General features: G+C 38.4%; 1 protein-coding gene across 1 annotated transcript in view; it reads left to right on the forward strand.

Annotated features, from left to right (window-relative positions):
* The window catches only part of TTC3 (tetratricopeptide repeat domain 3), a 70,511-nt gene that overhangs the window by 26,933 nt on the left and 29,544 nt on the right, over window positions 1–14,034 (forward strand). Inside the window, 10 exon segments of the mRNA XM_010000436.1 lie at window positions 1,958–2,015; window positions 4,073–4,210; window positions 4,769–4,849; window positions 5,507–5,619; window positions 7,750–7,876; window positions 9,428–9,550; window positions 9,725–9,826; window positions 10,349–10,441; window positions 11,106–11,170; window positions 13,204–13,340. Of these exon segments, the coding sequence (XP_009998738.1) occupies window positions 1,958–2,015; window positions 4,073–4,210; window positions 4,769–4,849; window positions 5,507–5,619; window positions 7,750–7,876; window positions 9,428–9,550; window positions 9,725–9,826; window positions 10,349–10,441; window positions 11,106–11,170; window positions 13,204–13,340 (1,037 nt within the window).

Consider the following 14,034-nt stretch of genomic DNA (forward strand, 5'->3'; position numbering starts at 1 on the left):
CTCTGACTCCAGTTTCTTGTTTGTATACTTCCTCAGCTAGTGTTTATTAGTTTTGTTCAGGATGAGTAAAAACAGATGAGTAAAGCAGAGTAAGCTCTTAAGACTGAAATAGGAAAGTTTCTGTTAAGTGGTAACTTTTAAAGGGAGATTTCTCATGTAGAAGAGTCCAAGGCTTTAGGAAACCTGGGAAGCTGAGCCTGATTATCTACAGTCCTAATCTAAGTGTGATCACAAAGCCAACCATTGTTCAAATTATATTTGCTGCAGTGCAATTATCTAGTTTTTCCATAACTTTTTGAATTATAGCTAGGACAATTGAAACTTTGTCACAGGAGAGGTAATCTGTGTTATTTAACAAGGTTGCCACTGACTTATTTTTCCTTTCACTTTAAGAGGGGAGAGAGGAAATGTCAGAATTCACTCTGAGAACAAATCCTCTTTAAAGTAACTGAACCATCTACAGCATTGCTTCTCTTACAGGGCATTTTATTAGACCTATAAAAAATGCACTGTTTCTCAATAAGTGAGATACTTAGTTAAAATGTTATCTCTGTTTCTGTACTTAGCAGGTTGCTTGCCTTCTAAAAATTTAGGGAATCCTTCTGACACTGTAAACAGCTTACCTCAGGTGATGAGTGTTTGATACCTTCAAATGTGGGACAGATCTGAATGTATATTAGCAAAAGGCAATGTAGTAGCATTAAGGATTCAGTAGCAATCTTAGCATTGAGTTTGTAGTTATTAAGCAATACTTTGCCTTTTTGTTGTACTTTCTCCATTCTCTAGTTGTGCATGGTGTTTCTGCTGCAGTAGTGGAAAGGGAGAGCTTGGAAGAAAAACTCTGTTCCTCTCTTCTCTGCACTCCCTGTCCCCACCATGCATAGCTGGTACATGTATTTGATTTTACGTGATGGTTGTGCTAAGATGAAGGAACTTCTACTTAAGAACAGAGAAGGAGAAAGAAGCTTAACCATCTTATTCTTCCAGTCCAATGCAAGACTCAAGAAGATGTGAGGTGATCCCAAGAGTGAAATTGAGATGCGAATGAGGTCAAATGCCATCCAAAAGCTTTATTATGTAACAAGAGGAGAGACACAGAGCAATAGGATGGGAGGAAAAAAAATCAAGGTAGAAATGTAGCAAATGTGTGGGAAAGAATTTGCAAGGATAGTCATCACCATGGATCCTGCGGTGTCCCGAGTTTCCATAAACTTAAGGTCTTTAGTGATGAGTGGCCATCCTGGAGTAATTTTTTATGGCTTTTTATAAAGAGTTCAGGGAGCTGTTTCCTCATATTGTCCCCAGGGCAAGGGCATGTGCCACTTGTCCTCAGAGTCCTACACATGTGCGCTTGCTTCACACGATTCGGGTCTCACCTTTCGTGCAGCAGTTGTGTGCATCCATGGCGCGTGCTTCCAGTAGGTTGCTACCTTCAGACTGGGTCTCCATGGTCTTGTGGTTGGTGTTGCCATTAGTCTTGCTGTGTTATCTCAGGCAGTAACACTTCCTGTTGCTTCAGTCTTATGCCAGTGAGCCGCCTTATTCTGGTTGTGCTAGCAAACTTTGAGACAAACAGCCCATGATTCAGTCTCTCACACTTATACAGCTGCCTTTGGTGTAGTGAAGTTCTTTAGTCACCTATCCCACCCCTTTATAAGATCAACTCAGCTGAGAATGAGGTGGAGAAGGTAAAAGAAAACAGTTATGGTGATGCTAATTCCCTGAAGCCCTAGTGATTCCTGAACCAGAAGTATATGAGCTTTATTAATACTATAATCATCCTTGGTAGTGTTATAGTACTTGTTACCATTATTGTGAAAGTCTGCTGTAACAATCTCTAGCATGTAGGTAAATGGGATGTGGCTGATTAAAGCAAAGAAATACCTGTTTCTTGAAAATGAGATTACATGTAAAGTACGTGTGAAAACTCATTATGCCGTTGTCCTATTATTTGTAGATATCATGTCAATTTGAAGTCAGCTGTCCAAGATGACCACTGCTATACTTTGCTACCGGTAACTGGGAATTTATTAGCTTATGACTTTAAGTGTAAATAATTTGTTGTCTTTTAGTAATGCTGTCTAAAATCTCTGTTCATTCAAACTTTTAACACTTCATGCTTAGCCTGACTTTCATCTGGAGACAAAGATTGTGATTACACTGATTTATACTGTCTTGTTGCTGGTTATATTTTTTCTTCCTCTCCTGTAGGACCTCACACTGGAAATGAGTGTAACAAAACTCAGTGTAGTCATGGAATAATTTAGCTCAAACCATTAGTTAGTAATATAGCTCCCTTGTATCTTATTTTTTTAAAAAGCCTACAAAAATCAATGGGAATAATTCAGGATTTATAATACCCTTCACAAAGTTTCAACTGAATATGTTTTCCTGTGTTTGATACATACACTTAAGAATAATCAGAACATTTTGTTGAAAAGTTGTCTAAAACTATAAAATTCATAAATAGAGATTTCTCCTTCTAAGGTCTTACTAGCAATGAATGATGAGCATCCCAAAGTTCTTGAATGAAATTATGGGAATGTGCATAATTAATCATCTTGTCACTGTCAATTTGGGGAAGTAGATACCAGAAATCTCCATTCTGATTAGTTATCTCATGTGATGAAGTTGGATTTGGGAGAAAGTGCAGCTTCTGCCTGCACTAAGACCCCTTATTTCCTTTAAAATACCTATTTTTGTAAAGCTAATGCATTACTGGTATTGAAAGAAACATTTTTAGTTGGCTTAATCAGTTTCACGCGTCATGTAGTTTAACATTATTATCTTAATATTAATTAATATAATTTGTTCTGTTCTATAATTGTATGTTCTGACAGCATTACCTTAAATCAGTAGTTCTAGAAAATTAAAATAAGCCTTACTAACTCTTTTGTGAAGTTGTTTCTGCATTTTCATCTTTTCTGTATCTGTTTGTAGTTTCTACTCCCCTTGCCACTTCTGTTTATAACTCTCATTAAATCCATGAGTATTTTTTTACGTTTGTCCTTTTTGGTCAGTTGACAGAATGAGAACAAAGATTTATAGATGCTTAGGAAAATGAATTCTGAACAAAACCTAATTAAATATACAGGTATATGATTAAGTTCAGCATTACAGTAATGTTAAAAAAAATGGACAACTCAAAGGTTATGTTCTGTTCTTCCCAAACCTCCCTATTATTTATGCTTTTCCCTGTCCATCATCTTATCTTCAGAGTCCCAGGCTCAAATGTTAACATATGGAGGGGAGAAAAAGGGGCAATTAACAAAAAGCTTGTAAAGCAGGATCACTTAGTACCAAAGATTTAGTACTGATAGAGAGGCCTAAAATATACAGGTGGACCTCCTTGTTACACTGTTATTTGCTTAGGATTGCTGGAAAAGCCTCTTAAATAGTCAAATTACTTCTAACCTGGCACAATTATTTGCTTTCCAAAGCTCAGTTTATTTTAGTGTTTCAGCAGATAAAGGAAGTAGAAGTTTCTAATTTTGCAACTGTTTGTCTTGATTTACAATCATGCTACTGGAAATTACTGCAGACTTCAGGAAGTATCTGTAGTGAAAGGCATAATGCATTCTGAAATGTTTTAGCATTAACTATTAACGTAATGGAGAGAAAGTGTTGGCAACACCAAATAGTTCTTAGGTTTTTCAAAAATATTTGTACTCAAAATAGAGTGTGCAAGTGTGGAAAAGCATAAATCTGTTTGTTGTTTTTTTTTTAATGTAAGAAGGATTAAAATGGTGCTTGAACTAAACTTGAAACTTTCTGGAGAAAAAATGATCTAATCGTACTACAAAACAGATTTTTTAAGAGAATAGCAGCAGCAGGTCTATGAAACTCTTAAGCTTTTAAAAGTTGAATTTGAAACAGTTTTATAAAACTGTGCCTGACTTGCTGCTTTAAAAGTGAATTAGTGATAAAACAGTAGGAAGTACAGATTTTTAATTTTCTGTTGGGCAAGTATTTTAGCAAATAGCTTGCTTGCTTTAAAAAAGAAAAAAAAACACAAAACAAAACAGGAAAAGATAGTTTCCTTTGGGACTTACTGTTTTCCTAAATATTTTAGGGGAAATTAGTTAAGAGGCTAGAAGAGGTTGAATGCTTTGTTCGTGATGGATACACAGCCTTGATGGACCAGCGGTATCACAGTGCTGAACATGCCTTTTCACAGTTGTTGAGCCTTCTGAAGCCTTCAGAGTTAAAGGTAAACTGAGAGGAATACATTAGTTTATTGAAGTAATTGAAGCTTGTTTTCAATGCTATGCTTCCACATTCTGTCAAAATAGTAATTATTATTGAATTGTTGCTTGTAATGTCTGCAAGGCCAAGGAGCTTATAAATGACAACAGGATAAAAGCCAAATGAAACAATAGTAGCATAGGATATATTTTTATAATGTCATTTCTAGATGCACAATAAAAAATATTTGCCAAAATAATATTCTTGTAAGAATAATGCAAGGTACTCTTATCAACTATCTTATTTGCTAGGAAACTGTTGTCCATTGTCACCTTGTTCAACCTTTATTCATAATAATGTAGGGTAAAGAGAATTTATATTCTTCAAGTGAGATCACTCTTTGTGAATAGTCCTGAAAGTTTTTGTATATGTATCTAGCCAGTCATTGACCCATTTGTTGTCCTAGATCTTATCAAACTATTGTACTGTAGTATTTAGTTTTGTGTGACAGCACGTGTGCATGTATTGCTGTATTTCAAGCTCCCAAATGTGTGCTACTACTATATTTTTACTCTATTTGCAGCAGCTGAATTTTCGTATCATTAATTATGTTGTAATCATCTATGGACATGCCACTGCTCTTCTTGGAATAGGACAGCCTGAGGTACATTAAGCTACTGTATTGCTTTTATGTGAAATTCTAGTTGGCCATCCATTTTTGTCCAGACATAAAAGGAGTGGGAAAGGAAAGCTTTTGTCACATGTTAGAATCATCGAATTTAAATATCTGGGAGTAGATCTTTAATGGTTTTGGGTAAATTATGATACCAAATAAGACTTATTTTTAAGCCTTCAAATTAGATTTTTAAGTATTAATGAAATATAGTTAATTATTTTTATTTTACCTTATTTTAATGTGTTTATGCCCTAGTCTTTCTAACAAACATTCTGCTTCTGAAACAAGAGACAGGGAAGGCTTTTGTTTCTGGCTTTTTGTTTGTTGGGGTTTTTTGTTTGTTTATTTTCCTGTGGTGTTTAAAAATACTTGATATCCTACAACGAATTAAAAAATGTCTGGGTGTTTGTAGCTTACTAGTTTAATTTCATAATTTCAGAGGGAGCTCATGTTTACAGAATAAGTTTCTTTAAAAAAAGGGAGGCCTTTGTGATCATAAGCTTGCTAAGTTCCCTTTGCTGTTGGTAAGACTGATCAAAGAATAGGGCATACTGACCCAGTCTACTGGAGCAAAAAAAAAGGAGGGGACAAGTGAAAAGCTTCTGGCGTAGAATCACATATTTTTGTCTTACATTTATCTTGAAGGCATTGACAAAGGCTGAAGACCAGTTTAAGAAAATAATTGAGCAGTACCAGGAAGAAAGATGTGGCTGTTTGGCATACTATGGAACTGGAAAAGTATACCTCAGACAAAACAGGTTAGTGTAATATAAAGCTACAATGTATGATACTAAAAATATTTTCATTTGAGAAACCATGTGTGGCTTTTTTTTAAGTATTCCTTGTTAAACACTGATTTTATATATCAGATTGATTTATTACAGCTTAAAGTTTGTTACTGGAAGTTGCTGAATTGAGTGGACTCTAGGGTGTGGGGATATCACCACCAGCATACTGCTACAGTGGAGGAGAACTCATAGCAGAAGGGCAAAAAAGAACTATCTCAGAGAAAAATGTATCCTAAGGAAAGACTTACTTATCTTGTAACACCAGGGAAACTGGAGGGTAACCTTGGTTTCAGATAAGGCAGCTGCACAGTGAGTCATCGGGTTCCCTGAGCTAGATAAAGAGAAATGTCTTCCTGATGTAGCCAGACCAGCATGGTGAGAGGGGGCAGTGAAAACATGGCTTAGCCAAACATAAAGCAGAGAAACTGGACAGCTAATAAACTTGAGAGCAAAAGGCTGGAGCTGGCATCAGCCCACGTATTCTTGGTGGTATTTCTTCACATTGTCCTAAGATAAGCATAGAGAGACCAGAAACAGGAATCCCATTTTTATTGATTCAAGTGCATATTGCAGTTGCTATGTTATCCTTGTGTTGTAATTTCACTGTGTCGCTCTACTTGGCTGGCTGCCAGACCTTAGCTCCGTGGCACTCCCACTCCCCAGTGGGAGCATGGGAGAAAATAAAAGGAAAAAACCCAGGAGTTAAGATAAAGACACAGAGAGCACTCGCTAACAGTCACAGGCAAAGCGACTCAACTTGAGGAAAAACAGTTTAATTTATAGTCTATTAAAATAGAGTTGGATGGTGGGAAATGAAATAAAAAAATTAAGATCACCTTCCTCCCTCACCCCCTGTCTATCTCAGGATCAACTTCACTCTCTCATTCCTGATTCCTTTGCCTCCTCTGAGCAGCTCAGGCAGATAAGGAGGTGGGGGCTGTGGTCAGTCTGTAGTAACAACTGTCTCTGCTGCCTCTTCCTTTGCACACTCCTCCCCTGCTGCAGAGTGGGGCCTCTCCACAGGCTGCAGTCCTTCAGGGGACATCCACCTACTCTAGAAGGGGTCCTTCAGGGCTTCAGTGTGGATACCTGCTCCACTGGGGTCCTCCTCAGGAGCTGCTGTGGTGGGAATCTTTGCTCCATGCCTGGAACACCTGCCCTCCTTCTTACCTTGGTGCTTGAAGCGTTGGTTTTCACACTTGTTTTCCTTACTCCTTGCAGCTATGCAGTACGCTTTGTCCTTTCTTACCCATGCTTTCCCTGAAGTGCCACTGTCTTGCCTGAGGGGCTCAGCTGTGCTCTGTGGTGGGTTTGTGGGAGCCAGCTGGAATTGAGGCAGCTGCAGCTTCTCACAGAGGCCAACCCTGTGCCAGTGGTCCCCAGTCTGCAATCCAGCCTTGCCATGTAAACCCAGTCTCATGCTAAATAAATAAGTTTGATATGAAACATTTAGCCCTCCTCACACTTAGAGAGTATTGGACACGGAGACAGGATTCATCCTTCCCACTGCTGCAATGTAGCTAGATGCAGTCTGAGACCCAGAAGGTGTCTGCATCCCAGTCCCACAGATGTGGCTGTTGTGTCCTTTGGCAGGTTTGACCTGTAGTGAGGCTGTGAGCATGTCCCAAAGAGGTGTGTATGCACACATGACAACACAACTGGCCTCCCAGACTATGCTGGGCAGAGCTGCTTCCATATATAACACTACCTGAACTCATGTAAAATGTAAGTGTAGGTAGCAGAGTCCTCTGCCTCCTCCGTGGTTGATCAGGGTTGAAGGGCACTCATGAACATGCACATGCCCTCACTTTCTGTGTTGACAAGCACAGCCATGTTCATGGGTCCCTTGAATATATCAGTGTAGGCTTTCTGTCTGCCAAGTATCTGTGCCTGGACTTTGGGCCCCTTACCCAGCCTGGCTTACTGGCTCCCATCTTTAGTCTTTTATGCCAAAGAGTCCTCAAGCAGGTAACTTAATGAACCATTACACATACTCTCACAGTTCCCCCTGGATTATAAAATGAGTTGTAGAAGTATTACAGGTCATGTAGAAGTTATTTATATAGGATATGAACATGTCATATAATTTTCAAACTTCAGATTTTCAGATGCTCTTGATCAGTTCATGAAATCACAAACCATGATTAATCACAAGATTGTACCTGGAGTACTGACTTGGCCCACATCATCTCAAGTCATTGAAGAGACACGAACAGAGAATTTACAGGTATGGGGGTTTTGTTTGTTTGTTTTTGTTGTGTGTTTTTTTTAAGCAAACACATAAAAAAAAAAAATAGGTCATCCTCCTCTCTGCCCCTGCATTGTGAAGGCCAAAGAAAAATGTGTGGTGAAAGGGAGGTTTCAGCTTGGAGTAGCCAGGAGAAACACTGCTGCACATTGTCCAGAATGCTGTCGTCAGCCACAAGGCCTGGTCTTTGTAGAGCAGAACTCTTCTTCCGGTGACACATTTGAACACCTGGGGAGAATCCCATTTACAGCACAAGGCCAAGGGCTCTCTATCAGGCTCTGTGCTTGGGTATTTCTATGTAATAGCATGGTTCTAGTTTGCTCCAAGTGTTCCATAATGTGCTAACTTCTTAGTTGCATGTTAGCGAACTTTAAATGGATATGAAAACTATTCACAGCATAATGCTAGAGAGAACTGGTTGGAAATTTTAATTAGCAAAAATGTGAAGCTTAAAATTGCACCAGTTGTGCTGTAGTTAAAACAGGACAGTTTGACTGTATGGTTATTGGTCAGTGCAGCTGGACTTGTATGATAAAATTCCATGTTTGTCTTGAAAAATTTAACTTGCAGTTCTGACACTACAAATTACTTTATCACACTGAACAGCTTTTATCATTATTATTATTGTTATTACTACTATTACTGCTGTTAGTGTTTTTAAACTATCAATCAAGTCACTGTTATTTGTTAAGGGTTTCTGGATAAAATCATGCTGTGAGAGGTAAGACAGATGCGTTGCTGTGCATGGAGGCAGCTTGACACCATAACACTTGCTGGGCTATTCTGTTTATGAACTTGTCTGTACTACACTGACCTGTCTCATTTATGTTAGAAGCAGCAGTAGTGTTATTTCCTAAGCAAAAACTGACCCCCACATGACACTACAGTAATAAATGAGTGATCTGGGACTTCTGGAGAGCATAACGCAAATATTTGAAAGACTGTAACTGGTGGTTTCTTTTCTAATAATGTTTTATTAATCTGGCCTTAATGCCAACGCTGGTGGGACTTGAACTGACTTTACTTAAAGCCACTGTGATGTCCTGACCTCAGACATGATTCTGGGAGATCTCTCCCCAGTGCAGGGTCAGGTCTGAGCTGTCCCTAGGAATGTACTTGATTGTGTAATGCAGATCCCAGGTGAGGCACTCCTGAAATGGGCAGACACTTCATTTTTGTTGTGTTATTTAATTAATCTGGCTCATCATTTTGGTAACGGTAAACTTCCTATAGTCCCATGCATTTGGAGTTGATCAGGAGTTAAAACATTAGTCCAAGATAAACCTGCATGCAGGGAAGCTACGAGTACTTGAATAAGAGCAGTTCAAATGAGCTTTTGAATATTTTGCCATAAAAGGACAATCTTCCATAGCTCTCACTAGAAAAGAGTTATTCTTTTGTTATTAGTCATCTGCTGCTTCAAAGAGAGATGTGTGTTTCACTGCAGAGTTTCCTAGAAGTTTGTAAGTAGATATTGAATCTTTTCCTGGTTTCTTTGCAATTTGTCTTACATAATATTGTGTTTCTCAGTTGATTTTAAAGAAATGTATTGAGGAATGCAAGTTCCCACCAGAACCAGATGCAATTTGTCGATATCAGCAATGCCATGGCCACTCCAAAATCCAAATATTTTTTACTGACCCAGACTTCAAGGTAAATTTTTAGTTTAAAAGGTTTTGGGAATTAAAACTTCTTGTTTTGCATGTTTGCTGCCCTCTTTCATATTAAAGAGCTATCACCATCTTATGTACTGTTAAGTTGTGCACTGTTTTCTGTTTGTTTGGGGTTTTTTTAAATGTTAAATTCATATTTTTTTCTCAATATTAGGGTTTTATACGTATTACTTGCTGTCAGCAGTGTAGAGTGGAGTTTCATATCAGCTGTTGGAAAAAGTTGAAAACAACAAAGTACAGTGATAAAAATGATAAGGTAAGAGCTGTGTCAGATTGAGCATTCTATTCTTTTTTTAGTCAAGATTATAGCATTCCTTTGGTTTTTGTTAGGTGCAGTGTTACAGCTTGATGTTCCACCCACATGATAATGGCAGGAGGAGAGACAGGAGAGAGGACACTCTTCCCAAGTTGTCTGACATGCAAGTGTGGGTAAAGCTTGCAATTGTCTACAGAGGAAAGGCCTGTCTGTGTGAAGACTTAATATGCTCAGACTGTTTGTCGTGCATTATTTGTGTCCTTCCTTATGGAAGTTTTATTCTTCTACAGTCTTGCTGTTGAAGCGTGAGATAACAGGTCTGTGCCACAGATCTAGGATCCTTTTGATTTGCAGTCCTTGCTAAGTCAGCTGTCACTTGCTTTCTTCATCCAGTAAGAGTTTAGGACTGTTCTAGTTTTAGTTACTTTGGTCACTTCAAAACAAGACACTGTAATCTGTATAAGAAAATGGATTTTGTGTGAATTTAAACATCTTTGTTGTGTTTATCATTTTCTCTTACAGGATTTTCTTAAAGAATTGTGTTTCACTCCTGATTGCAGAGGCCTTATTTCAAAAATAGTTATTTTCAGTTCTTCTGGTCTGGTAAAATGTGAAGTAAGTAAATATTCATATAAAATAATTTAAAAAAAATCTTTAAAATACTTACTCTGGTGAAGGAGATAGTGAAGATGAGAATGTAACTGCAAACTCCTAAGTAATGTGCTGTCTTAGTAATATTAATTACCTGTTTTCTTCTTGCCTGCTCTGGTGGAGCAGGCATAACCTTATGGTATTAGTTAGAATTGTCATGTATGAGCTTTGTTTTATATTTAGCTTGTGCAACACAAAAAGCAACTGCTAGTTTAACTCAGAGCTAATCTTGCTAAACGGCATAATTGCATTGGAAGAGTGCTGTTACCCTCTGCAGAGTCATAGGAAGATGAGTACTTCTTCCCAGAGCAGTATTGATTCGTCTGTGAGAAGCACAAAAATAATTATTGTAAAATTTGCCTCCTGCCTACTGGTAAAGCAGAACAACCTGTAGTCCTTCCTGACCGTGTTGTCTTTAAACCTGTCTTTTCTTTGGATAAAGGTTTGTTGCTATACAGCCAGTTGTAGCAGTATTAGAAGGACTTCTATGAGGCTTATGTAGACTGCATTATCTCTTGTAGTGTTACTTTTACTGCTTTCCAAAGCATCAAATGTCCCTGGATTTTGAGTACAGCAATGTTGCATTGTAACCCAAATTTTATTAATATGATGTCACTTATTTTGGTAGTTTGAACAAAAAATCGCAAAACTCAAGGAACCACCAAGAGCCAGTATTAAACAGAAATGTTCAAGGTAAGCTCTCTACTGTTTAAAACTATATTGAATCAATTTGAGAACAAACCAGGTTTCTCTAGAATTGGTTTTCGTGGCTTTGTAAGAATTGCTAAAATACAACAAATACTTTGGAAAGATATTCTTGCCCTTTGCCTTTGATAAACTAAAAAGTTTGGTACAATATGTTACGATACAATTATAAAAGCTTTTAAATTATCTTGTAAAAGAAGATACAGAGCTACAGGTTTATAACGAGCACAGGAAGGCATTACTGTGTATTGCTGAGTAAATTACTAGTAGCTCTCCAGTAGTCATACAGTTGTTTAAAAACAACATTTTCAGTTAGGTCACAGGAAGCTGTTCTCAAATCTGCAACATATGAGTTGATGCAAATCTGATTTTTCCATACCCCAATTTGAACCAATACTTTTTGAATATAAATGCCTACAGTAATTTTAATGTCTTTATACCTGAAGCCTAATTTCATTGTGAAATCTGAGGGCAGGGAAAGAATGCTTTGCAGACTGTGTGCAGAACTTGAGGACTGTTTCTCTGCTTTTCCTCCCCATTCATATCTCTCATTTGTGCTAAGAGACTTAAAAATCTGAATGCTAAAAGAATGGGTGCCTGATGCATGCTCCTTAATGGACTGTCTTAATTATACATACCATGAAAGTTGAGTATATCTAGATTAGAATACCACTCTATTTTCAGTCTGAGGTTGCGAGCATTGTTCTTTTCCTTCTCCTTGCTAGAGGGAGCAAACTCAGCAAGATTTTTAGCTGGATGGGAGAGGTATCTCTAAGTGGCATAAGTTCAGCACCACTGTTTCACAGCATTTACTATCTAACCACCTTTTTGTGAATGTTTAGAAACTACATAAAAAATGCATGTAATGATGGTATTTCAGTTGTTGAGGCATATGCCTTTGATATAACTGAGTTATCACTTTTTTGTCAAGTAAGGTTATAAACAATGAGGAATCATGCTGAGAGGATAAATAAAACTGATTTTTGCAAGTTGAGGAAATCCCAATGTTCATAGAATAATAGAATGACAGATTGGAAGGGACCTCAAGGATCATTTGGTCCAACCTTTCTAAGAAAGAACATGGATTAGCACAGAGTCAAGCTGAGTCTTGAAAGTGTCCAGTGTTTGGGAATCCACCACTTCCCTGGGGAGATTATTCCAGTGTCTGACTGTTCTCTTAATGAAAAGCTATCTTCTGGCACCCAATGGGGATCTCCCAGCAGTGGATTGCACCCATTACCCCATATCTTTTCCATATGACTCCTTGTAAAAGGCAGTCTCCATCTTCTTGGTGCCACCCTTTAAGTACTGGAACGTGGCAGTACGATCTCCCCTGAGCCACCTTTTCTCCAGGTGGAACAAACCCAGCTCTCTCAGTCTTTCCTCCTGTGGCAGGCTTCCCAGGTGTTTGGTCATCTTCTCTTGACCCTCTCCAGCCTGCCCACATCTTTTTGTATAGTGGGGACCAGAACCGAACATAGTATTCCAGGTGTGGTCTGACAAGTGCCAAGTAGAGCAGGATGATGACTTCCTTTATCTGCTGGTAAAGCCCTTGTTGATACAAGCCAGCATCCTGTTGACTTTCTTTGCCACTGCAGCACAGTGATCACTCATATGGAGCTTACTGTTTGCCAGGACCCCCAGATCCCATTTCATAGAGCTGCTTTTCAGCCAGGTGGATCTCAGTCTGTGTTGCACTTATGGGTTATGTATGTTGTTCAAAATGCAGAGTTATAAATTAAGAAAAACTTGGTATTTCAGTCAATCCTAATTCTGATACCAGTAATAGGAGTAAAAATTACTGCACCTTTGGGACGTTCTTACACTAACTTTTTATGAAGCTTTTATGCAATTTCCAGGTCCTTTCTAAATGAAAATTGGTTTTATTGTATTTGTGCTTCCCGGCATAATATTTTACAGTAGAATGGAGCTTACAATAGCTATTCTAAGACATGGAAAATGTGAGATTTGCAACATCTCAACTAATGTTAGGATCGCTGCTTAATTCCTTTTTTTTTCAGTCTTAAGAAGTTAAAAATGAAACAAGAAAAAAAACTACAAAGAAAGCGTGCACGAGAAGAGGCACAGAATTCTGCTAAAAAGAAAACAGAAGAAAACCAGATGGAAAGCAAACCATCTCAATACAGTGATTGCAGTGGTATGTGGAAGTGTAGGTTATTGTTCTAAGTTATCATGAGGTAGAGTAAATAGCAGTCTGAATGTCCTAAGTGATATTACAGTAGAATATTAATACTGAAAGTAATCACAATCACAGAATAGTCATGATTGGAAAGGACCTCTGAGATCACAGAGTACAACTATCATCACAAAACAAAAAATTAAACAACGCAACCAAAAAACCCCCCAAAAAAACCACTATACAACAAAACCTCCAACTGCGGCCACTAGACCATGCCCTGAAGTGCCACATCTAAAACCTTCTTGAACACCTCCAAGGGTGGTGACTTAACCACCTCTATGGGCAAGCTGTTGCAGTGTCTGACGACTTTTTCAGTAAAGAAATTCTTCCTAATGTCCAGATTAAACCTCCCCTGCCACAAGTTCAGGCCATTTCCTCTCGTCCTTTAATTTTTTGCTCAGGAGAAGAGACCAACACCCACCTCCCTACAGCTTCCTTTCAGGTAGTTGTAGAGGGCAATGAGGTCTCTCCTCAACCGTCTCTTCTCCAAACTAAACATCCCCAGTTCCCTCAGCCTCTCTTCATAAGATTCTAGGCCTTTCACCAGCCTAGTTGCTCTTCTCTGCACCTACTCTAGTACTTCAGTGTTTTTCTTGTATTGAGGTGCCCAAAAACTGAACCCAGTGCTTGAGGTGCAGCCTCACCAGTGCCA

The sequence above is a fragment of the Chaetura pelagica genome, unplaced genomic scaffold, assembly GCF_000747805.2.
Source record: "Chaetura pelagica isolate M959 unplaced genomic scaffold, ChaPel_1.0 scaffold244, whole genome shotgun sequence".
Lineage (NCBI taxonomy): Eukaryota > Metazoa > Chordata > Aves > Apodiformes > Apodidae > Chaetura > Chaetura pelagica.